A 25813-nucleotide genomic window follows, 5' to 3' on the forward strand; every position below is an offset into this window, starting at 1 on the left:
ATGCGTGATCGCAGTATCATACGAGTCTTCCTTCCCGGCAGAAATCTTCGAAAACATGCTCTCTTTCAGCTTCATCTCTATCAGTGTATTTTCTGCCATCTCAATCAGATTCACAAACCTCTCAGCGACTCTACACTTCGTCATGGGCATGTTCTTTATACTCTCAATCCTGGATTTCAAGAGTCGAAGAAGTTCTTCGTTTGATGCCAAACAAAAGATGAACTGAACCATCAACTTGGAGACCAGCTTCGCGGTTCGAATTGTGCTGAGCCAAAGTTCATACACACGAGTCCATTCGAGCCCAAAATGCGCACGATAATCTTCAACTTGCAAATACTCCACCAGTGTCGTCTTCTTTGATTGGCTTATTTCAAGCTTGATTTGACTCATCAATGCCTTGGTGGTAGAGATAGTTTCGTCGAAGGCCCTTTTCTTCACGTGTGACCTCTTGATTGGATCCACGACGTCTTCGTCTTCGCCGGATGCGGCGCCGTCTGGGGTGGCGAGTTTTTTTAACAGTGTGACATATGTTGTGTCCATATCCCGTTTTACGTCCCTCTGAAGACATGAGAGAGCGTCGTTGCCGCTGGAAAACACAGAGAGCAAGGCGTCTTTGAATTCTTGGAGGAATCGGTCACTTCTTTGTCTCCATTGTTTCAGATCAGTCAACATGCGCTTGGAATCTTCATTTTCCCTCAGGAAAATGGCGTGTATCTCCATGTCCAACTCCTCCAGCTTCTTCTCAAGCTCTGAGATAGTCCTCATCGTTGCACAGAGAGAGAGAGATAGAGAGAGATAGAGAGAGAGAGAGAGAGAGAGATTTCAGGGGCAAATTTTGTGGAAAGAGAGAGAAGGAGAATGTATAAAAATGCGCAGAAAGAGAGAGGCGAGAGGCGGCTCCTTCCGTTATTTTCAGTTACGATGAATCACTGATTGAATCAGGTGCGCGCGTTCATGCTCATGGGTTCAACCCATGCTTCTTCAGCTAATTCAATAGTACAATGAAGGTTTTTTTTTTTTTTGGGCTTAACTGTTTATTTGGGTTACTTTTGAGGATTATGACGATTGAAGATCAGAAATTAATGTAAAATAAATACTTTTAAATTGTAAAGTCCTGAAATATTTTTTAGGGGTTCTTATTTACTCATTACTTTTATTTTAATTTAATCTAACTTCCTTTTTATTTTAATTTAATCTCTCTTACCTTTTTATTTAAAATTATATCATAATATATTAATGGAGACCGGAGAGTTTTTGTATTCCATTATTTCCATGAAGCCCATATTACTCTAGAGTGTTCACCATTTCTTAATGCAGCATTCTATATATTTATTTTGTGTGTATGCTCCTTTCATTTAAAAATATAATGTATTATTTGAAAAGTTAGATGTTAAAAAATATAAGATATTTTTTGTATTTTAAGGTGTAATTAATGTGTTTTTTTAAAGTGTCTATAATAAATACATCACTTTATATTATTTTAAAATGAAACCCTCTATTAAATAAAGGCAAATATAAAAAGATACTGTTAATTTAAAAATAATTAATTAATTTATTAGGATATAATTCAATTAATAAATATTTTAACTATATGTTAAGGATCATTTTGACACACGAAATTAATTAAATAAATAGATAGATATTGAACAAAATAAAAGTTAAAATCTTGAGAAGCCAACCACTTCAAGGCCAATATATGATTTATACCAACTATACCTTTGAAATAAAATTTTAGGAAATATAGAAAATATAAAATCATATTAGAGCAATGAAGCTTCACTTCATCTCTTTGACAAAAATAAAGAATAAATAATAAAGAAATGTTAAAAAAATCTATATATTTTATATGAGGTCCTTGATCTTCAAACAACCATCATTACTTTCTACCCTCTTCATGTACTCAAATTCAATAATTTACCGATGATTCCAAAAATTGCATCAGCTTTGGTTAACATATTCACGAAACTTAATATCAAGTTTTTTTTTTTTTTTTTTTAAAGGAGGGCCAACGAATTCGTCACTATTACCCTCCAAGTGAGGGTAACTGCCGAGAATATAACTACCACCATTACAAAACTACCCGTAACTGCCACGTCCCACCACGTCTTCACTCACAAACACAAATTCGGACACTCCAACGTGCATCTCTTGCCTGTAACTAGCTAGCCCATGTCCTTATATACACACGCACACGCACACTCTTGCCTCTCAAGTTTGAACCTCTACATTCCTCGCTTTCACATTACCAACATATATGGCTTCCCATGTGAGTTTTCTCTGTACTCTCACGGTCATCATCTTCTTGGCTTCCTCCATGAATGGTTCAGTCGAAGCTTCAACGCAATTCAAAGTTGGTGACGCCTTCGGCTGGCGACAACCTCCCCCTAACAACTCAGCATTTTACATCCAGTGGGCTTCGATGATCCGTTTTCATGTTTCAGATTCTCTGGGTGAGTTTCACTGTCCTTTATCTCCAAGCAAATATATATCATGAACTAAAACACATACACTCAATGCACAGTCTTCAGCAGAAACTATACTGAAACTGTACTGATACTTCTTCAAAAGTGGAACCTATTCATATGTTTTGTTTTGTTTCTTTCTTTGTTTTTTTTTTTGGTGCCAAATATTTTTTGTTTTGTTTTGTTTGGTGCAGTTTTTGAGTACAAGAATGACTCAGTGGTGAGTGTGGACAAATGGGATTACTATCACTGTGACGCGAGTGATCCAATCACTATGTTCAACAATGGGAATAGCAGTATCAATCTGGACCAGCCTGGTTCCTTCTACTTCATCAGTGGGCTGTATGATCATTGCAGCAACGGCCAGAAACTGATGGTCCAAGTCATATCTCCCATGTCTGTTTCTGCTCCTTCACCTTCTCATCGTCATCATAACTCAGGGACTTCACTCTCATTGCACGTTCTCACCACTTGTTTTAACTTCATGATGTTGATTGCTTTAGGCGTCTCTTCTGTCTAGGAATTATCAGTTTATGAACGAACTATAGTTTATTAACTAACTTCCCTTGTTTTAGATCATTTAATTATTATCGTCGTCTTCTGATTCTTGTGCTGCATTACTTTTATGACCATGGCGTTGATTTTTCTTTCCTAGACGTAATTTTACTTTCTGATATCAAGTATTTACTCAGCATATATAAATATGTGTTTGTCTATATGTATAGGTATATGTATATGTATCTCTTAGAGCATTCAGCTTTCAAAAATTCTGCTTCTAATGCCAGAATTTGATGGAGACATGGTTATATATAAACAAAGTTTAAATTTCTCATTCATGGTTATGTAAGTTACAGGAAATTAACATACTCAAGTAGACCAAATATTCCTATCATAAAAAAAGGACGGATAAAATAAAAATCTTTAGCGTTTCTTCAGTTTTCTCATCTGAATTGGTCCCACAGTACTATAAGATTCCACGACGTTAGTTGATTACCAATTTCAACGTAGAATCATACGAAACTTCGTGGATTAAAATCTGAGAAAGATGTTGAGCGCTTGGCCTTAAAAAAGAAGAAAGAAAGAAAGATGGTGAGGGAATAAAAATAACATATTTTTGGGCGTCACATAGATTCAGTTATGATCTTGCTTGGCAATTAACAAGAAAGCGTATAAATTACTCCATATATATAAAGAATCTAGATCCTCTATATTCATAATATATGTATATAATGCATTGAGAGATACATATTAAAAATACAAGTGCTAATATGATATGTGAATTAATCCATACATAGCACTCTTACCTAAATCTAGTTGTTAGTTTGATGTCTAAGCATGGATGTGTCGATCGCCAGAAATTATAGCTTTATTTTTTTTCCCTCTCTGACTTAGCCATTAAAGAATCCTTGACAGATTCGTCAACTAGTGAGAGATTCTTTGTCAAACTGAGAAATATTAATTTTATCACCTTCTAGTCATGTTTCCGTGACACGAGGAGGAACTAAATCAAAGTCTCCTGGGTTCTTATTCAATCTTTTGTACCATACCAGTTGGACAAAATGTTACAGAAACAAAGAAGACTTTTGAATCCAAACAACAAGCTGTACATGAACATAATTAATATTGCAAGACTTTTCTTTTAAAGAAAGCTTGATTTATAAAACAGAAGCATGGTTAAACTAATTACAGAGAAATCAAGAGAACTAATGTATCAGAATGAGTGATAACCCTGGAAATAAGCACTCTCGACATCTGAGTTTTGACTTTCCTTTTCAGAGCCAGCATCTCCTTCCTCCACACCTTGGCTTCTTCTCTTCCTCCACTTTGATTTTCTGTAACAGTGCTCAATCAACATCATTGTCAAACCAATGAAGACCGTGCCCAGAGAGCCACCTCCTACTGCTATGAGCACCACAGATAGCCATTGAAGCCCAACTCCGTGAGGCAAGATCACCCATGTGGCTGCCACATACCCAGTTGCAGTAAAAGCCACTGACACCCACATGACCTTGTGAGCCACCACCAGCAACCTCATATGAGTCCTTCTTCTGAATGGAATCACACTCACGAGCACAATCACTATTGATAGAGATGTGAACAGTGCTATGTTGTTTGCGATTGCAAACACTTTAAAAGCTGTCAAGTTTCCCACCATTGACTTCCCTTTCATGGGTCCTTCTTGGTACACTCCACCAGGTGGATTGACACCAGCAGCGAAAGTCACAGTCGATATTAAGATAGCTACTAATATGATTGTGTTTCTTGCATTTAACAACGCCTCTTTCTGCATCTCATGGCTCTCGGTCGCATTTTTCCTCTGTTTTCTGCTCTGATTTTTTTGTTTCCGAGCGATTTTTGGAGGGAAGTCATCACATTTATAAATTTGATTCTCAAATCTGTTCAGAGTTTGAGGGCGAGGGGATGTGTTTTTGCTGGCTTCTGGCGGGGTTACGGATTCGAAAGAGATCATTTCATAGCTGTGAAGCTCAAGCTCGTTTGATTTAGTATCATGGGTTCGTGACTGAGAAAGCCTGGAAGCTATGGGTGATAGAGAACTATTATTGGAAGTTCCTGGTGTTTCCAGTGAAGGAGATGGGAAGTGGTTGCTTCTTTTGGCGCCGGCTCTGATGAATATTGCTTGAAGCTGCCTGTTTTCTAAACTGTCCTTGGCCTGCTCCAGGATGTCAAGTGCTGTCAGTCCTTCCCTGTTCCGAGTATTGATATCCAGATTTGTCTTGTTGATCAAGAACTCAGCTATCTGTAAAACAGCATGAAGCTCTAAGAAAAAATCATACAAGCTTTCTCACTATTACAAATACAATCCTTCTTTTATATATTAGTTTTATCAAGAAAACAGATTTTATGCTTATAGTTGTGTTGAACTTGGATTAGGAGTGTTTGCTGCCTTATTCCTAGTGCCCGAAATTGCAACCCTTCTTTTCAGCTAATGGTAAGAGAAATTTCAACTTACGAGCAAAATTAAAGGCTGCGATTTTGAGAAGGCAGCAGATACTCCAAATCCGATCAAACTTGGGTGAAGATTCTTGTAGTATTTTCATTAAGAAATATCTTCTGGAGTTGTAATCAACTTTGATCAAAGTTACTACTATTATACAATATTGCCATATCAGCAACACACTATTGCCAGACCAGGCTCATGCCATTTTTGAAGATTTTGACAAAAGTTTACCATAATTATAAGAATTAGTACCTGAACACATGCATAAATCTATACCAAAAATCATGCTTTCCCTAATTTATCTAACCAAATTCTGCTAGCTTACCGCATGGCGCCCAGCAGTAACAGCAAGATGCAAGACAGTATTCCCATATCGATCCTGACAGTGAAGAAGGTTGGTGCCATTAGAGACCTGAGCCAAGAACACCAGAGCATTGTAGTGCCCATATCTCACAGCCAGATGGAAGATGGTCTCTTCTTCTGTGGTGAGATAGTGAAACGACGCCGCATTGCACGACACAAAGTCTTGCAGGATAGAGACCCTACCATTCATGGCTGCCAGGTGAAGTGGGGTATAGCCATTGTTGTTGTACTGAAGAGCCACGTTCTGGTCTCTCCTCAGAAGCATCCACACCATCTCTTTGTGACCTCTGTAACAAGCATGGTGCAGTGGCCAGTTCCCTTCATCGTCTACCACCTCAACAAGATAAGGCCACTTGTTTGTCAGCTCTCTCACCACATCTGCATCATAGTAAAAAGTTATGTTACGGTCTCAGAAACGAAGCAGAAGATATAATTCCGAGAGATATAAACCTACCAGTGTGTCCTCTTGAAGCGGCGATGTGAACACATGTTGCATCAAAACTGGGTTCCTTTGGGTCCACAGTATCATCGGGAAGATTCAGAAGAAGATTCACCATGTCGAGGTGGCCGTAGCTGCAAGCTTCATAAAAGGCACTTTTACCGCTAGAGTTGAGTTTCATTACACCTTTGGCATTCACCCCAAGAAGCAGCCTTAAAACCTGCACGTTCCCTTTTCGGCAAGCCTCGTGAAATGGAGTGTCCTGGTTCTTGTTCTCTGCATCCACCATTTCTGGGCACAACCTCACAATTTCTGATACTGCTTCTACGTTCCCATGCCGACAAGCAACGTGTAAGGCTGTGCTCAAGGATTCGTCTGTTCTCTGATGCAGGATTGCCTCGTTCTCCTGAATCAGCCTCAAGAATGTGGGAGGGTCGTTCTTCTTGATTGCATCTAACAGCTTCTGATCCATCATATTTAATTTCTTGTATATATATACTTAGATAACGAAGTTAAGTTGGGTTTGTTCCTCTTCTTCTATCCCGCTTTATAAGTGAGCCGGCATTACTGTTCTGGCAGAAATGAAGAGAATTTGCTGAAAACTTTCAGGGGAAGATTCCCAGTGGATGATATTTGAAACAAAATTCTACGGAAACTGACGGTGATAGATGTTATTTCAGCATCGTTAATGTTACAAGAAGGTTCCGTAGAGAATAATTTGGGTGAACACGCACGAGTGAACGTTGATGGCATGAAATTGTAGTGTTGTTTCGGGTATGTAATGATGGAAAGCTGTCCTTGTGTTAAAAGTCAGCGTGACATGGGCTTGCGTAAGTGCTGGCTACGTTCGAAGACTTCGAATATTGTCAACGGAGAATACAAATCAATTAATAAATTAAGAAGACTATATAATGAACTAATAATCACTAATCAGAAGTGTCAATGTTTAGCCCTAAAATAATCTCTGCTCAAGCACGTTTCGTTCAAGTTACTCAGTTCTTTATTCTTCTCAGAATTAACTCTTTCGGGAGAAAATTAAAATGATAAATAACAAGGTAATCATGCAACAGAGAAAACTCTTTGACATTTCTTAAGAAAAATTTAGGTTAAGAAATTGATTGAAGTTTCACGCGTAGAAACACTGTGCAAAACAAAGTCAAGTCTGGAAAAAAAAAATTCCCCTTTTAAATGGTTAGCCTTCCTCTATAATAATTTGGATATTTTTTTTAATGATTCATGTAATTTCTCTTCCATATTTATTGAGACAACCATGTTTGAAACTGACAAAAATGTAAGTGTCCAACAAGGCCCAAAATATTTAATGAGCCCAATCGATCTTTTGGGCTAACTTGTTTAAACTTCCATTCTGAGTGTATTCTTTTTAATAATACAAAATTTGTTTTTATAAACATCATGAATTAAATGAATATATATTGCTCAATTCACAAACAAAAAATAAAATTAATTAAAAATACAAATAAAAAGAGAGAAAATGATCTGTGTTTCGTCCATACTTGTGTGATAAATAGACGAAAAGAAGTATATACAAGATCGAAATCACTTTTTAAAAGCAAAGAAATATTAGCAAAGGGCCATTACAATAAGCAATGGCAAAAACACGAGAACCCACCACTATATAAAAAGGGAATGAAACTGTGCTTTTAGATGAACCTGAATTCCATGTGATATGGAAGATGAAGTGACTCAAGAGATTTAATCTAAAGAAAATATTTTATTTTCTGACACATAATCACACGCACTTCTTTTTCAATTAATAATACAATTGCACTTCCATATGATTGATACGACTCATACCCTATCAAGTAACCACTCATCATCTCCTTTACTTTCAAATTTATAAATCATTGGGAATTTAATTCCTTATACAATTGGTCAATTTTTAAAAGTTGGCAAGTTCTTTGAAATAATTCAACTCAAGAGCTAGAGATGTCTTTTTAATTTATGTTTAATCTAATCACCCTAATTATCATTTTTAAAACAAAAGTTTTGGAGACTCGTTTGATAAATTTTGTGAGATAGTATTTACATTGAACGGAAAAAAAAGCAAAACAAAAAGTAATAAAACAATGTTTGAATATCTACTGAGAGAGGTGTACTCACATTTAACATTTCACTGTAATTTGAACATGACTATTTTTAATAGGAGGACATCTATATGCAATAAAAAAAGCTAAAAATCATGTCTTTATTTTAAAAGAAAGTAAAAAATTTTGAGACATCATTTTTGAAGCATAGCAATATATTAAACATTAAAAAAATCATTTTCTTATCAAAATATTAAACAAGGGTTTACAACTATGATGTAATAGTACACTAACAAGCATTAGTTATGATGGAAGGAGTTATGAATGCTTAAATATGAGGTCATAAGTTTGAACATGTGTGAATACGAAAAAAAATATTTTTAAGAGATATACTTTTAATTGGATTTGACAATTTTTTTTGGCCATGAAAAGAAAACAGCCATATTTAAAAAGAACAAAGAGTCAAAAAAAAACAACAAAAAAAGCACAAAAGAAAAAAGATCCAAAAATGAAAACGGCAAAAACTAAGTCTTTAATGTCCTAGCATAATTACATGCTAGGATACATGCCGCATGCAAAAAAGGTATTGGAACCCACTAATTAGAGCACTATAGGCTGCACAAGCAATTCAGTGGATAGCAACAATAGTATGTTTTGGGATCCATTTGAAGCTGCTATAGCTCATCGATAGTCCAAAATTAACGAAAGGCTCCACCAGTGTCAAACTATTCCATTCAAAACAATTAAGCATCAAATTCATCATCATGAAGGTAGGAGGTACCAATTGGAAATCCTCTGATCCAATGATGCTTGTGGAATGCTCGTTCATCAAAAGAAGCCTAGGCACCGCTGCCAGTTTATCATGATTTTAATTGGGCCCAACAATATGCAAATAGTGACAGTCAAATAGTCATGCATATTACTCCCTCCATTAAAAAATATAAGATATTTTTTAAGGAGTTGAATGTTAAAAAATATAAAAAATTTTTAATCTTTTGAGATATAATCACTATTTTTTTTCAAAAGTACCTCTATTAATAATAATTTTATATTTATTATAGGGTGTTTAATAGGAGTAAATATAGAAAGATAAGATTAATTAAAAAGTAAATAATTACTTTATTAAAAAATAAAATTTAATTAAAAATATTTTATATTTTTAAACTGAAAGAGTTAAAAAAAAGTTATACCGTGCTAGTACTTGAAATAGACATACTCATGTAAGATTTTAGATATGCCATTCCATAATCCATATATGCATTTGCGAACAGGCATTCATCATACCATTTGGTACGTGTCAGTGTCATAAAATTTTGAGTAAAATACAATGGTTTTTTCTCGTATGTTCAAAAGTTGCAAGTTGTTAACACCTTTAATGATATTCTATTAAAGATTGTAAAATACTTACTTTTTTATTCGTGTTTATGTTGAAAATTTTAAAATTATTATCTTACTCTTGTAATCTAATTGTCTACTCTTTCTTCTAATTTTAGGAACTTTAAATAGTTATGTAGATATTTAAATAAATAATTTAAAATTTTGTGTTAAAATTAATAAAAAATAAAAAATAAAAATAAAATAATATTGAATTAAAGATTTGAGTTCTAATATTTTCCTCACCTAATTCTGATATTATACTAAATTAAAACTTATCACTTACATCAAAACAACTTAACCTATTTTGAAGAACTCACCACATATTTATATAGTTATGATCTGTTCTCTATCACTTGATTATTTGACTATCACACATCTAATAAACAGTAACATACTTACGATTGATTTTTTTTTTTTGGTTCCAATATAATAAAAATGTTGGAAGAAGAAAAAAATTAAAAAAAAAACAAATAAATTAAAAAAATGGAAATAGACCAAGTGCATGACAGCCAAAGTGGTACAGTGACAATACAATCATTTGAAGAAATCAATACACCCATTCCTTTATAGATCATATAATCTCTACATGATATCTGCCTTCTCGACCACAAATCCACAATAAAGTCTTGTCCTGCAATTTTAAAATGTAATATAAAGTGATCATGTCTTCTGCAAGTTTTTCATAATAAATTATTCAATATATATCAGATTCAAAATAAAGTTAACTTCATCTATGTTTAGGAAAATAAACAGATGGCAAATTGCTGGAAAGAGGAAAAAAGTGGAGGCATTTATCTGATGTCGAAAGCTTAAAGTCATCCACTCATTATTGTTCTTAATTACTTGTTTCTTAACCTGCTTTATTTAACGCGTTAATTTTTTCACCTAGTATCCCCCAACCAACTATAAAAGTTCCTAATTAATTAAACATAATTTTGTAACTAATACCTTTCATTAAGAGTAATTTTGAAATTTTATAAAAAATAATTTTAATTAGTTGCTTTAATTTATGTAAAGTTGTTAATATGTGCTGCTTATTAAGAGGACAGAAGTGAATAATAATATATTTATCTCGTAAATTTATACTGCCGAATGTCCATTTTTATAATAATTGACGAATGTCCATTAACCATTAACAATCCAAGTTAATTATATTGAGCTTAAAATTTTGCAGCTTACATTTGTTAACAAATAACAATAATTTAGTATTAAACACTATCAATTAAGGGATTGAGAGTAGTTGGTTTTTTTTTTTTTTTTGAATAAAAACACAAACAAAACCGTGCAAGGATTGTAAGAGTCAAAATATATTAGAATTCAAAATGATCCTACATCTCATAGGTGATTCGTTGTAGATAGAGAAGTCATAGTTTTTTATGGAAAATTTTTTGTGTGAGCAAGTCAACATATTTATTTGCCTTTCTAAAAAGAATAGTTGGGTTCAAGATGAAGTTACTTTTTTAATTTGTTTCTTTATATATATATATATATATATATATATGTAATAGACTTGTGTATTCAACTTAATATATTTAATATATTTTTGTCTAATGAAATCAAAACATGTTAACTTTAATATAGTAATAATAATAGCAGCAGCAGCAATAGCAGCAAGAATTTGTTATTGAATAAATAATTTATAAAAGATATAAATGTCTTGATTTAATTAAAAACAAGTACATTAACTATATAAGGTTTTTACATATAGTATATACATGTATGACACTATTATCAAATAGCACCAAAATTAATAAAAATTAGATTTTACAGTAAAGTGCAGCCTAGGTTATTTCTCTAAGAGCCTATGGAGTAACTATTTGAATTATGATTATAAAAAGGTAAATAATAAGAGAATTTTTTTTAATGATGCAATTAATTTTAAAAAAATTAAATTTAAATTAAATAAATAAAGAAAATTTAACTGAAAAAAATTATTAAGAACAAGCAGTGCAATCAATCACAACCCAATAACCTAAACTTAATTTTTCTTATCTATAAAATAAATTAATTTTATTTAATGTTATTATTCTGGTTTTATTATATATTTTTTAAATTATCATTCAAGAATTAAGCAACAAATTAAATTATAGATTAATTAAAATCTCTCTTAACTCACAATTTAATAATTGTTTTATGTTAGCCACACTAAAAACAAAGCACGAATAATTACCCAAGTCAAGCTAATTTATTTTTATATTACTATATCAATCGATTATAGCAAATAAAACCTGATAAAATTTATAATTCAAAAATTATGTAATAAAATTACTTTAATTAATAATAATAATTAAAGTATAAAATTTAAATAGAGAGAAAAAAAACAAATTAAAATAAAATTTTTTTAAATATTTAAAACTTTAATTAAATTTTAAAATTATAATTTGTGATCGGTTACATAAAAATCAATTTTTCTTGGGACTTGAAATCACAACTAGTAAAAATGAAATCAGAGCCGCGTACGTCTGCCTTCTTGTTTCTTTCCTCCATTTTCCAGTCGTGCGTCCCCTACTCCGTTCTTTTTATATAAAAATTTGTGCGCCTCTCACAAAAGTAAAACCTAATAATTTAATAAAATGATTAAACTATTTTAAATAATTTTAAATGAAAACTATACTAAAAAACTTAAAAGAAATTTAGATAAAATATTTAAAATTTAATTTTTGATTTGATCTGTAAGCATGTTCATATTTTTCTTATCCAAAATAATTTTTATTAATATCTTTTAAATTAAATTTAAAAAATCTGCACAAATAAAATAAAATAAAATAGTAACTATGTAAAAATATCAAAAATATTATTTATATTTTAAAACTCAAAATTTAGTTAGTTTAAATTCAAAAGTTGAAGATTGGCTAATAAAATTAAATAATATCTAATTAAACTCAATTAGTATCAAATAAATATTTAAAAATTAAATTAAAAAGATAAAAATATATAAAAGTATCATTTAGCAATGTACAAATAAAAATTGAAGAATTTATTCAAAGATGCTCCCTCATGTCCTTTTTATATATAAGGCCTTATGAACTACTCTTTTATTTCAAAATATAAGCAGCTTTTAATAATAATATGCATACCAACAAAAATTTTTTCAAATAAAAAATACATTATTTTTCTTTCTACCTTTAATAACTATTTATAATGAATAAGAAAAAAGTCATAAATTCAAAATAAACACAAGAATTCAAATTAATAATATAATGGGTAAAATGAAAATTTCTACAAATATCAAGCTGATTATATTTTTGATAAAAATTATCCAGGACAAATTGACTAATATTTTGGACGGGAATAAGTACTTTCCTATAATTAATGAAATTAGTTAAAAAAAAAATAACAACTTTTGAATCTTACCCTTTAATAGGTAGGTATGGCCCATTACTCATTAGGGAGAGAGGATGGAAAATCCATTATAAAGAGACAAGAAGCGTTTTGGAAGATTAGTTAATGTTTAATTAAAATTTGTAAAGGATCTTGTATTAAGGATTAATAATTAAAACCTTATAAATAGGATTCTAGGAAATATGATTTTTTTAATTATTTAAAAATTAATTCCTTTCAACTGTCGGCAGCGCAGCAAGTTTCTTAGTTTAGATGTAACACACATTCTAAGTGACCCAATTTTGCTTGCTTCACTTTCGGAGGGACTAGGGAATTAATCATTCAACCTTTCTTTGGTTTTGGCGCATATATGATAGTATTGCCACCTAAGGCAAGACTTTTTCCTTTTTAAATTTCAACCATAATTAAGCACTGAAGCATAATCAAGCAAGACTTTATAGGGTTCTGTCTATAAATATCTTTAAATTCTTCACACATGCATATATAGGCTGGCGTTGCAAAGTCATGCAAGTACTATCAAGCGCATTATATGTGAAACATAAACTATATCTTCAATGAACTTGGTCTTCAACAAACAAATCTATTGAATTGAATTGAATTGACATTTCTTTAATTCGAAATCTCATAGTCTTCATTTACTAAGAGACGTGATCCATCTAACAAGCATGCAACAATTTCTTATGCTGTGCTTGGAACGGCAGGGATTTAGCTTCTATTTTAATATATAAGATTTTTTTATTATAATTTTTTTATAATTTCAAATTCCTTTCATGCCTTAATTATTTAAAATTTTAGTCACTATTGTTGGAATATTTTTCAAAATAAAAAGATATTCTTCTTGAAAAGTCATTTTTTTTAAAAGCCATGTTCTTATAAATTAAGCAATCATGCCTTTATAAATTAAGGAATTTTATGAGGGGCACAATTACAATTACTAAGGTCAAGTCTCTTTAAATTCTAAAGACACATTTGGAGGGTTATAAAACTAGAAAGTAAGTGTCACTTGGTAAAAAGAATTGTATTTCAAAAACATCTACATATTAAAATTAAATGATGTTACTTTTTATAAAAAAATTATAAATAACCTAGTTAATATTAATTATTAAATTATATCGTTCATGAACTCACATAAAGTTGTTTATGAACCAACAAGGGTTAACACTTTTAAGGGGTGTTTGGCTGAAGGGGAGGGAAGGAAAGAGGAGAGATTTTGTTCCCCTCCTCTTGTTTGGCTTGAAAAATTAGAGGGGAGAAATTTTTTTTAAAATCTCGCTTCCAAATTGGGAGGAATGGAAGGAAGAGGTAAAATTTTTAATAACTTGACCAATATTCCCTTCATGATAAGTTTAAAAAATACAAATATATTTTTTCAGTATCTCAACACTAATAAAATGAGGGTAAAATTGTTCATCTATAATTATTTTTTCTCCTCTTTCCTTCTAAACCAAATAAGGTAACATTAAATTCCTTCCCTCCATTAAAATTCCTCCCTTTGAGCCAAACGCACCTTTAAGTAAAGAGTTTCATCACTTCAAAGCATTACTTCTTTATCTATAGATATCCCTTGCCATTATTTATTGTGATCATATATCTAAAGACATCCATCTATTGAACCTTATTGCCTTGTCTTTAAGTACACTAAAGATAAAATCAAATTATCACTTTGTAAAAATTATTATTGTTTTGACTTGAATCTCGGATGTACAATCCATACTTAAGAGTTTTCATTATATCCTGAAAGAAATTCACTATATCAACCCTATTTGCACCCTAGAAATTGGAATACATGGAAGTGAATTAAGTCTAAAGGAAAGTATTGGTCACGTCTGGAATACATTGTGCAAAACATAACTTCCTTCTTTATCTCTACTCTTTTTATTTTTCAAAAAGATATTCCAACCAACAGGTGTCTATCACTCTCTCTTCTTTGCTCATCTCTTTTGTTCTTGTCTCTCACCAATTGAAGAATATAGGTAAACTCATCACTTTCAATCTTTCATTTTTGATTTAAATCTCAACTTATTGCTCCTTTTTTTTTTGAATTTTTTAAACTATTAAGGCAAATGATTTTAAATACATGTATTTTAAATGTAAGATTTAAATACAGATTCATCAATCCAAATTCTACTTAAAGATTTTCACTATGAATTGTGGTGGCTTATTTTAGGAGGAAGTTGATATCCATACATAAAATAAAATATTAATTATTCTCTCTCTCTCTCTCTCTCTCTTTTATAAAAATTTTAAGAGGTCCAAACTCTAGCCTATATAGTGATGTCATTTTGACAAACTATGTCCCTTCTTTGTTGCTAGCAAGCATTAGTTAAGAAGGAATGTTGGCTTCTTATGCATTCTAGACTTTTCTTGCAAAGAGAAATTCCAACAATTTAAGTTTTTTGGTGGATCATTAATCAAATGATTTCTTCTCATGAATATAATCAATTAAAATTAATGACTTAATATTAATACTTTATAATGTTATAATTCAATATGCATACATGATTGAACATTACAACGTCTTAATGAAAATTAATTTATTATGTTGAACAAACAATATTTAAATGGAAACACTCTCAAATTTCACACAAACAATTTAAGCATATGAAAGTCTTGTCCCTTTCAGGGACATCCAATAAAATTGAAACAACACCGTGAAGAATTGAAGATTAGCATGGCCCATGTATAAGGATGACACGCATAAATCGAGAAATATATAAAAGTCACATGAAAATAACAAGATTACTTTGAAGTCTCATATGTTTTACTAAAATTATCCATTTATTATATTGAAGTTGTTAATTATTTCTTGTTGTAAGTAGAGTTATTCAGTTGACAGCCTAGCAGCAATAATTAACGACTATCAAATTGTAATCCAGAGCTTCAGTTACATAATATTGGGCTTCAAAGTAATTTTGTGATTTTATGTCACCCTTTTTAATATTTAAATTTCTTGTATGGGATCTGAGAATTATTTCTCATCTAAATGGTTGTGCGGATTTTAAAAAAGTGTGAAATATAATTTGAAAACAAAAATATAATGGAAATACAAGAAGACATTATATTAATTAGTATTACACGGGTCTGTTTTTCTTACAATATCATTATCATCTTCATCATCTCTTCTTCTTCCTCTCACTCCCCTCCTCCTTCTCCCATTTCTCTCTCACTCTTCCAGCACTATTCAGTTATTGAAGAAAGCTAATTGGCTGATTTTAATGGAGGAGAAAGATATATAATAAATTAGGCAAACAACCAACAAGAAGCGGCATTGATTTTGGGAGTTGTACTTCTCTTATGTTTTAATGTGTATTAAACGTTCATGTTACTATGCTCCCAAAAAGGCTGACCCCATTCATGCATCACAACACACTTGGACCTATTTAATGTCAGATGCTTCTATTCAAATCTGCCACACATTTCTACTTCCTCATGTCCACTTATTCTAGCGCTCATTTTCATGTTTATCTTTTATATTGAACTACTATATTATTCAACACCTATATGGTTAATTACATGCTATCGTGAGTACGATAAAAGAGTGTGTATTTGTTGAAACAAATTAAATTAAACTCAAATGAAATTGGACATGTTGAATTAAGGGTTAAGGGTTATTTTTATTCCTAAACTTTACACAAAAAGTCACGAATGCTTTTAAACTTAGTTATGGGGCAATCCTATCTTTTAACTTTAAAAATTTCCTTTCTCATCACTTTATATTTTTTCATCATTAGTTGATCGTTAGTTGACTTTACATTATATTTTTAATATTTTTTATTATAAAATATTTGAGTTGAGGAGCGAAAAAGACCCCTAACCTGATAAAAATATTAAAAAAATAGTGGGACCATTGATGATTAACAGACGTTAAGTATTTTTAACATTAAAACAATGACGAAGGAAATTTTTAAAGTTGATGAATAAAATTGACCCATAGTTGAGTTTAGGGTAGTTGTGACTTTTTGTATACAGTTTAGGGATGAAAATGACCATTAACTCTTAAATTAATGAACAATCATATCACAGAAATTAAGGAAGAAAGTGTAGGAAGCAAACAAAGAGTTTGTTTAATTTCCACAAAATAAGAGAGGAAACCAATGATTAAGAGCTACTTAGTTCAACTAATCAAAAAATTGAATTTTTTTTTGGAGTCTCAACTTTGATTAAAAAAAATTGCAACTGTTAAATAAAAATGAAATATTCTTTTCAATAGTTTTTTCGTGAAAAAATGCGGAAAAAAAATTCTACTTTTAAACAATTTTCCATATTTTCCTCACATTTTTTACAAAAGAAATCCATGTTTTATTATTAATCTTGCAAAACAACAAAGAGGTGGGTGTGAATCAGTCCCAGTTAACCTGTACCTGTTTTGGTCATGTCGATGCAAGTTAATCCTGCCTCAAAAAGATGTGGAATGGGACACGGTGAAATCAGAACAATTTAAATCTTGTGTATGTGTATGTATATATTTTTTTTAAATTTAATTTAGAATTAACAACCATTAACTTTTTATGTTTTTATTTTCAAATTCACTCTCTTTCTTTCAGTGTTTTTTAATTATAATTATAATTTCATCAATATCAATGGTTTCTTTTGCAGGGGAACTAGAAATTATTGCAATATTTATGAGTAGGGTCTGATATATATATATATATATATATATATAAGAGGCTCATTATTGAGTGAGATAACATGTGTCCAAATAGAATGATTCAAAACGTGACGAAAACAAAGCCATGTTACAAGGCTTTATTGGATCACTCAATATTAACTGGAGATTCTCTCTTGACTCTTCTCGATCTCAATTATATATGATGGATAATGAAAAACAGCTCTGCATCTCATTTCATGGTTGAATATTATGAGGACCATTGTTGATATCATCGATATATAAGTAATAAATCAATTTCAAGTTTTAAGACTCATTAATTAGCACGAAACGTGATGAAATTCCACATTGTTAAGCTCTTTGTGTAATAGGACATTTCGATATCATTATCATCATAAAATTTCAAGTAATTTTAATCTAATTTTCAATAGTGTGTAAACGATGGGATACTGTGTCTGTGTAGTTATATGTAAGTGCTGGTTTTGAATAATTGAGATTAATTTGGAGGAGAAAGTTTTATAGTTTACATGTTCAAAACTATAATATGGAAACGATTTTATAAATCTTTTCTTCAAATATGTATCATTTTGTAGTTTTTACTTCCCTTCAAATAGTTAGAAGATATTATTTAGAGTTTTTTGTTTAAAAATTATAAGTTTTAATAAATTATAGCAAATGATGGATGTGTGGTTACAGGTTAAAAAAAAAAAGACGCGATCTGAAATGATTATATTATATACCAAAAAAAAAACAATTGGTATGATATTTATTGAGGAGAAGATAGTACATTTAGTTATTTGGACATGCTTTCAAATAAGGCTCCTAAAGGTATTATATATTGAGGAGGGTTGGACAAATTGTTGATATAAATATAGAGGGAGACCAAAAATGACACCTAACAAAATTACCAAATAGTACCTTATGGAAATGGTGTAAATGAGCAGCTAGTTATTTGTTACGCGAACAACTTCAAGGAAAAAACCCATATTAAAAGATTAGTCTATTGGCTCTCTTCGATATTTTTGACAACTCTACTCTATGATGTATTACTGGATCTCCTATAACTCGATCACTTATAAGTTATATAGCCCAGACTTGTCATGATAGATAGCCCTTAATGTGACCTTCTAGCGGAAGTTCTAATATTACAAGCATAATTTTAAAAGAAAAGCTTATCCCAAATTTAACAAAAACACTAATATTACGAGCACAAGTTTAGTAAAAAGCCTATTCTAAAAAATCAGTGTTTGTAAAAAATAATCAGGTATGATGTTGTGAGACGTGCCAGAGATGTGTGATCTTAAAAAGATAGAAAAACTTGATTTCTAATCAAATGCGGGGAATCCAGGCTCCCTTACTACAGTTTACCTGGGTGTGAGAATGCGAGATGAAGAAAATTAATGTAGATGTAGGAAAATAAATATACATTAATTAAAGAAAGAAGTGGCGGGTTATGTCGACCGTATAACAGAAAGATAAAGACTAAAGCTATATGATAAAAGGAAAAAAATAAATTAGAGTAATAGGCATGGAGTTTGAGAATTTATTGATGCTGATCTTGTTGTTGAGAGAGGGCTTTTTTATTTATAGATAATCCTGGTTTGGTGCTCAAGCCCTATGATTGTTAGTTTCCTTGAATTTAGGAAGTACTTCTTCTATCATGGCCACTTATCATGGGTGGAGTGCGAATGGTCTTGACTTAGTGACTAAGGCTTCATATATATTTTTTAAATTATTTTAAAGCCAATTACATTGAGTTAAACCTGGGTCTCCAAATTCATAATTTGAGTGCAAACAATTAGCATATTGAATGAGAGAGATTTTGATAACACTATGGTAATAAAATTGTTTGTGCCGCACAACAAATGTAATTAATCTCACTTAACAGGATAAAGCTTATAATTACAGTGTTAATGGACAGAGAAAATATACTCCCTCTCATTCAAATAATAAGCAACTTTAAACTATAATCCACATAACAATGAAGTTTAATTATATCTAAAAATTTCCTTTTTTATCATTAGCCCCAATTAAGAATGATGAATTAAGTTAGAAAGTATTTAAGTCAATATTTTTTTTAATAATAGAAGTCATGTAAGAAAGTCAAAATTATGATATAAAGTTGGCCAATAGATTGAGAAATTCTCATACTAAACAATAAACTGAGTTAATAAATATAAAGGTAAAATGAATTTTTTTTAAATAGTAAACTTTTTATATTTTAAATCAATATTAATTAAAAAAGGGTTTATATTTTAGATAAGATGGGCATATTTAATTAATGTGTCTGTGATAGAAGGGAATGATGACGAATGGTCAGGGGGCAGTGCCCCAATGAAATGCTGAAGTGTCTCTAAAAAAGCAGTCCCCCAAAAATAGGGCTATGGTTGATGATTTGGGCGAGATATTCAAGAAAAAGCCATTCACCATGCCCTTCGCGTGACCTATTTCTAAAACGTGGCCCTCAGGGCATCTCAATTCTCACCAATATTTGCCCCACCCTAATAAATAAATCAATAAATCCCTTAATTTCTAGCTGGCGGATCTTGTTTCTTCTCCTTTCTTCATGCTATGCTCTTTCTTCTCACCAAAAGTGGAAGATAATTGCTATATTCAAAAACTAGATGCTGCCACCGTGGTTTAATTTGCTTAGAATCTTAAATTATACTATTAATTATTTATTTATGTTAATTGTAATTTTTTTATAAATTTATAAATCGCAATACTCTCTTTATTGAACAAACACTTGTAAATTATTGACATAACTGAAGTTGATAGACTAATATCACTTAAGTAAGTAGTTAAAAGTTTGAATCCTAATTTTCATATATGTAGTAAGTTAATTGAGAGATATCTAGCATTTACTCTTGGAATTTCGAAAGACAATTTAATTGCAATTTAATAATAGATTAGGAAAATTTAATTGCAATTCAATTCCTTAATTTGTGCTTGCATGCTATTTTAAATTGTATTGATCCTTTCATGATAATAACTTGCTTTAAAAGTCTTTGAATGTCTCCCGTTAATAAATTTTCATGGAAATCATAAGGTCAAAACAATTTTGTAATGAATCAATTACTGTTCATGAAATTATTAAAAATATAAAATAATGTGTACACACACTCTTAGCCAGGTGCGCGAGACCATGTTTGATCTTGACTCAGAGTTTGATCCGATACAATTTTGAAAAAATTACATATATATATTACATAATAAAATTAATTACTATAAAGTCTATTAATTTAATTGTTAATAAATATTATAATAATTAATTTTTTTATGTATAAATTTAATAAAATTCTCCCTACAATTTTTTCAAGCCAACCCAATATGCTAATAAATTTAAAAAATAGATTATTAAAGATAATATTATCCAAACACCTTTAAAAGTTAGTAAAGGACACTCTATAGTCTATATACGTTTAGATTATGGGAATTTTTTATATAAAATCTAAAATAAATGATAGTATATATTCATAGTGAATGAATATTGTGTTTATATATATATATATATATTATATTCATATAATATATTAAAATATATAAAATGCTACAATACATATATACCATTAGTAGTGTAACTAATGTTAAATATCTAAAAACACTTTCTAACTGTCTAGTTAAACTATGATTCACTGAAATTTAGCTACGGTCAATACATCAACATAGAAATATCATTTATATTTCCCAAGTCACGCCATTTACAAATAATAAAGGTCGTAAATAATATAATCTATTTTACAGAGAATATATATGTGGTTCCACCTTCCTTTGTTTTTGTTTTAAGGATTAAGGGTTATTTTTATTCTTAAATTATACGCAAAAGTTTATAAATAATTTTAAACTCAACCATGTATCATTCATATATATCCTTTAATTTTATAATTTCAATGGCTTGTGCCCTTGATGTTATTTTTTTTATTAAGTGGGTCCCACAATTGAATTTTTTAAATATATTTTATTATAAAATTTTTAATACGGGCCTCACAATTCATTTGTAATATTTTTATAATATAAAAAATTACTCTCTCTCCTCCCTCTCCCCTCTTCCTCTCTCCTTCATTCCCTCTCTCTCTTTAGATGGAATCGCATCTTTGTGTCACACCATCACTACTAAGATGATTAAGCTGTACAACAAGTTGCTGAATTTGGGCATTAAGATCATGCTCATCATTGGAAGATCTCTCAATCAAGAGAAAGTCACCGCCTCAAACCTCAAGAACGTTGGCTACCACACTTGGTTCAAGCTAGTCCTCAAATAAGAAATTCATAAGCACGTGTATCATGCAGCTTTCAGTAATATTATATGTGTGTGTGTAATTGTGGGTCTAAGTGTAGGGTCCAAGGCATCGACGATTGCAAGGGGAGGACGAAGTTGCAGTTGCAAGTTAGCAAAGTGGAGAACTAAATGCTCCATTTGGTTCTGCATGTTGTCACTCTAGAACCCAAAAGAAGGCGTCAAGCATATCGCCCTCTCAATAGCTCCATGTCGAACATGCATGTATGCACCACCTCCCTACTCACCCTTGTTTTTTAAGTGAAAAACAATGGTGAGGTTCTGGTTTAAATGGTGTGATATTGATGGTGGGTGCTAATGATGAGGAGATCATGCAAAGGTTATTGTTGTTAGGTGGAGGATGGATCGGCAATGGTGAGAGATGATGATGAAACATATTGAACAGATTTAGGTAGTGTTGTTGCTTCGTCCTCTCGAACTTTGACCTTCATATCCTCAATCTCTGTAACAACTCCCTCTCTGGTTTGAGATCGAACCGCCTTTCTAAAGATGGCCAAACTAGGGCTAACTCAGCTCTTTAGCGCTGTCGTCTTCACGCAACAACTTGATTAGGCTGGTAATAGAGCTAGTAATTCGGGTCAGCTCGAAAAAAGTTAAGACCAAGCTTGATTATATGAACTTTTTTAAAAGGTAAGATACTTTAAGTTCGATTCGAATAATTTAACCCAAATTGAGCCCGACCACCAGAGCAAGTAATTCAACCCAAGCCCTATAATTCAGCCTGAATTCGCTTGAAAAAAATTTAGTGACAGACTTAACTATATGAACTTTTTTTAAAAGATATAATACTTTAAATCCGATCCGAATCAATTTAACCCACCTGAATTACCAACTCTAGCTAATCTTGGGGTGGTTCGTCCATAACCAATGGATGCATGCATGCATGAAGGTGGATTAGGCTGATCTTAGGATGGCTTGTCCTTAAAGGTGGAGATGGAGAGACAATTGGAGTTGGAATTGGAGTTGAGTTGGAGTTTGGAGAGGTGGAAGAAGAAGAGGTCTTGGTCAGATGATGAAGAGATATAGGAGGGGGAGAGAGAAGGTGAAAGCGGGAGAAGAATTTTTTAAATTATTTAAAAAATATTGGCAAGGCCCATAATACAATATTTTATAATAAATAAATGTTAAAAAATTTAGATGTGGGCCTAACTAACAAAAAAATTGACAATGCAAACAATAAGGTGACATTTAAAAATCTTAATAGTTAAAGAATATAAATTATCTATAATTAAGTTTAGAGTTATTTGTGCTCTTTTATGATTAGTTCAAGAGCAAAATTAACCCTCAGCCTTTGTTTTAAACATGACATGCAGTACACTTTTTTAAAATTTACCATCATTCCATTTGAAAACATGAGTTGTTTTTAATAATTATTTGTACGTGTTGACAAAACTATTAAATAACTTAGATTATACCAACACCTATGAAGTTAAAGGTATGTTACAGTAAATTCAATATATTTTTGAAATTTCCCTATACATTTTATTTGGAATCAAATAGAAGAATTACCTATTCAATTATATTAATAATAAAATCTGCATTCTTTTTTTCAATTTTCTTTTTCCCCACTCACTAAACCCCACTAAACATGAAACACGAATAGAAAATGACATCCTCCTTTTCAATTATGTTGGATAAGTTATTAATAAATTAAACAATGTAAATGCTAAACTTTTAAATCATGTTGGACCTTACTCCCTCCGTTAAAAGGAGTTAGATGTTAAAAAATATAAAATATTTTTAGTCTTTTGAGATGTAATCATTACTTTTTTTTTTAAATACCCCTATTGATAATGACTTTATATTTATTGTAGAGTATTTAATAAGGGTGAATATAGAAAGATAGGGTTAATTTAAAAGTATACAACTACTTTATTAGGGTGAAATTCAATTAAAAATACTTTATATTTTTGAACGAAAGGAGTACTAAATATATATACACACTCCACTTCCTTTCAACGTTCTTAATTGTTTAATTTTATATTTTAAAAATAATTGTGTTCTAAAAAAAATAAACCACTTTGATTAAAAGAGGCTAGGATAAATCACTTTTTATATGCCACTAGGATAATTAACTTTAAAATATATAAAACGTGCATCATGTTTAAGCTTTATTGACTTGACCCTGAGAAACACTTGCAAAATCGCAACGTTAATCATTGAGACGTTCGGGCTGACACTTGTGGAGAAATTTGATTACATTTTAGTCTCATAAATTGGGGAAATGTCATTGGAGTCCCAAGGTTTTTCCCCCTAATAAAATAACACATTGAAGCACAATCATGAACCCAAAAAAAAAAAAAAGTCCTCTAATCTTTTCAGCAAGATAATAATAGTTAAGGACCCTAAAATTTGAAAATACCAAATTAAGGATTCTTCATTTAAGAAAATATTAGGGAAAATATTTAATTTTTGGTCATGAACTTTCAATTATTGATTTAACCCATGTACTCAAAACAACTCATTTTTTAAATTTATTGACTCAAAACAATTTAGTCATGGTAAAGATCAAGTTTTTTTGAACTGCTAATCAAGAAAAAGTTTGGAAAGTAGAAGTTATTTTTCCCCCCAAATATTGCTCACTTACAAGAAAAACCTTCAACGAGTATATTGTGAAGTTTTTCTTATTGAGTTTCACCATTTCTACTAAAAATGAAAATGATTTTCCAACTATAGCATTTAATTTCCTCATGACTGGAAACCTGATCCTTGCCATTTTTCAAATTTTGGAATCTTTTAATGCTGTTATCTTCATTGAAAAAAGTCCTCGCGTCATTTATCACTTGAACAAATACAATTAGCAGATAAACTTTTAACGAGAGCGGTATTTCTAGCCAGTATGATATCAACGTCATCGAGTCCAACAAGTTACATAGTGTCGACGACAAATCCAAACTTGAGTTTTGTCAGCAGAGAGAAATTTCAAAGCCTCACAACGGCAAATTCCAAAACGACACGCCAAGAAACTTCAAATCCTCCAACGGTCCAATTTCCAACACGCCCCTAATCTCGTCATTTTAAGTTTCTCCTTTTATCTCTCTCGTGGGTTCTGTTCTTCTCTCCTCTTCCTCCTCTGCTTTTACTTTTCACTTTATTCCTTCCTTCTATCGCTTTCTTTTTGTCCCAATCCCCCCACAACCAATTAACATAATAAAATAACAAACAATACAATATTCGACGCATAAATTTTTGCATGGATCAGTCGTGCTTCCCTATTCATATTTCATTCAATAAAATTAAATTAGTTTAATTAAATAAAATTTCATATATCATTATTTTTGATGACTTATTTAAAATAAAATATCTCTTTAATTTCTTACATTTTTCTAGTTACAATAATGGTTAGTGATAAGGGAGAAAAAAGCTAAGAAATTAAATATTTAAAATGACATGAATGAGGGATGACACGTAAAATTAAATGAATTGACATGACATACTTTTCATTGAATAGCATAAAATAACATGGTCCATTGGACCATACAAGAATTTCTATGTTTGACAAATAAAAATAGTAAAACTTTTTTACATATAAAACTATTAAGATGTACAGGTACTGGTGAATTTAAATTGATATGAGAACTCTCAGAATAAAATTAAATTTAATCATTGATATATATTAAAGTTGGAGGATCTATAAATTTAAGTTTTAATATTTTAAATTAAAAGATGGTATCTTTTTATTGATCTTGCTTATTTGTTTTTTCTGCTGTGGGTAGATTATCGCACTCCACTCTTAATAAACATGAATAAAAAATAAATTACATAAATTATGACTCTTCAAATCACATTATATTTCATAGTTGTTACTTATTACTCAAAAATCAAAATTAAATTGCGTGTCCTGGATTTTTTTTTAATTGAATTTCAGGGAGCACGTTATTTATGATGTATGAATACTTTATTTTTTGAGAAAACGGAATCCT

At 30.8% G+C, this 25813-nt stretch overlaps 2 protein-coding genes and 1 pseudogene across 2 annotated transcripts; 2 read left to right on the plus strand and 1 right to left on the minus strand.

The window, feature by feature from the left end:
• Positions 1–2252: 2252 nt before the first annotated feature.
• On the plus strand, positions 2253–2982 carry LOC129289837 (mavicyanin-like). The gene is made up of 2 exons (XM_054926603.1): positions 2253–2450; positions 2657–2982. Exons 1-2 carry the CDS (start codon positions 2255–2257, stop codon positions 2980–2982), a joined length of 522 nt encoding a protein of 173 aa, XP_054782578.1. The 5' UTR covers positions 2253–2254.
• Positions 2983–4140: 1158 nt separating this feature from the next.
• On the minus strand, positions 4141–6695 carry LOC129290167 (ankyrin repeat-containing protein At5g02620-like). The gene is made up of 3 exons (XM_054926874.1): positions 6239–6695; positions 5747–6162; positions 4141–5220 (listed from the first exon to the last, which is right to left on the minus strand). The coding sequence occupies exons 1-3, from the start codon at positions 6693–6695 to the stop codon at positions 4174–4176; spliced, it is 1920 nt and encodes a 639-aa protein (XP_054782849.1). The 3' UTR covers positions 4141–4173.
• Positions 6696–15599: 8904 nt separating this feature from the next.
• Positions 15600–15711, plus strand: LOC129291927 (U6 spliceosomal RNA; annotated as a pseudogene).
• The last annotated feature ends 10102 nt before the right edge of the window (positions 15712–25813 follow it).

Source organism: Prosopis cineraria, unplaced genomic scaffold (assembly GCF_029017545.1).
Source record: "Prosopis cineraria cultivar Desert tree isolate PC_DT_omini unplaced genomic scaffold, ASM2901754v1 PC13, whole genome shotgun sequence".
NCBI lineage: Eukaryota > Viridiplantae > Streptophyta > Magnoliopsida > Fabales > Fabaceae > Prosopis > Prosopis cineraria.

What these genes read in the sequence shown, in the direction of transcription:
- LOC129290167 (XM_054926874.1), bottom strand. Translation starts at nt 6,695, where the DNA reads ATGGATCAGAAGCTGTTAGATGCAATCAAGAAGAACGACCCTCCCACA. An exon ending in CGCTTCAAGAGGACACACTG is followed by an intron (nt 6,163 to 6,238) that starts GTAGGTTTATAT and finishes ACTATGATGCAG; the next exon opens with ATGTGGTGAGAGAGCTGACA. An exon ending in TTACTGCTGGGCGCCATGCG is followed by an intron (nt 5,221 to 5,746) that starts GTAAGCTAGCAG and finishes GCTGTTTTACAG; the next exon opens with ATAGCTGAGTTCTTGATCAA.
- LOC129289837 (XM_054926603.1), top strand. Translation starts at nt 2,255, where the DNA reads ATGGCTTCCCATGTGAGTTTTCTCTGTACTCTCACGGTCATCATCTTC. An exon ending in TCATGTTTCAGATTCTCTGG is followed by an intron (nt 2,451 to 2,656) that starts GTGAGTTTCACT and finishes TGTTTGGTGCAG; the next exon opens with TTTTTGAGTACAAGAATGAC.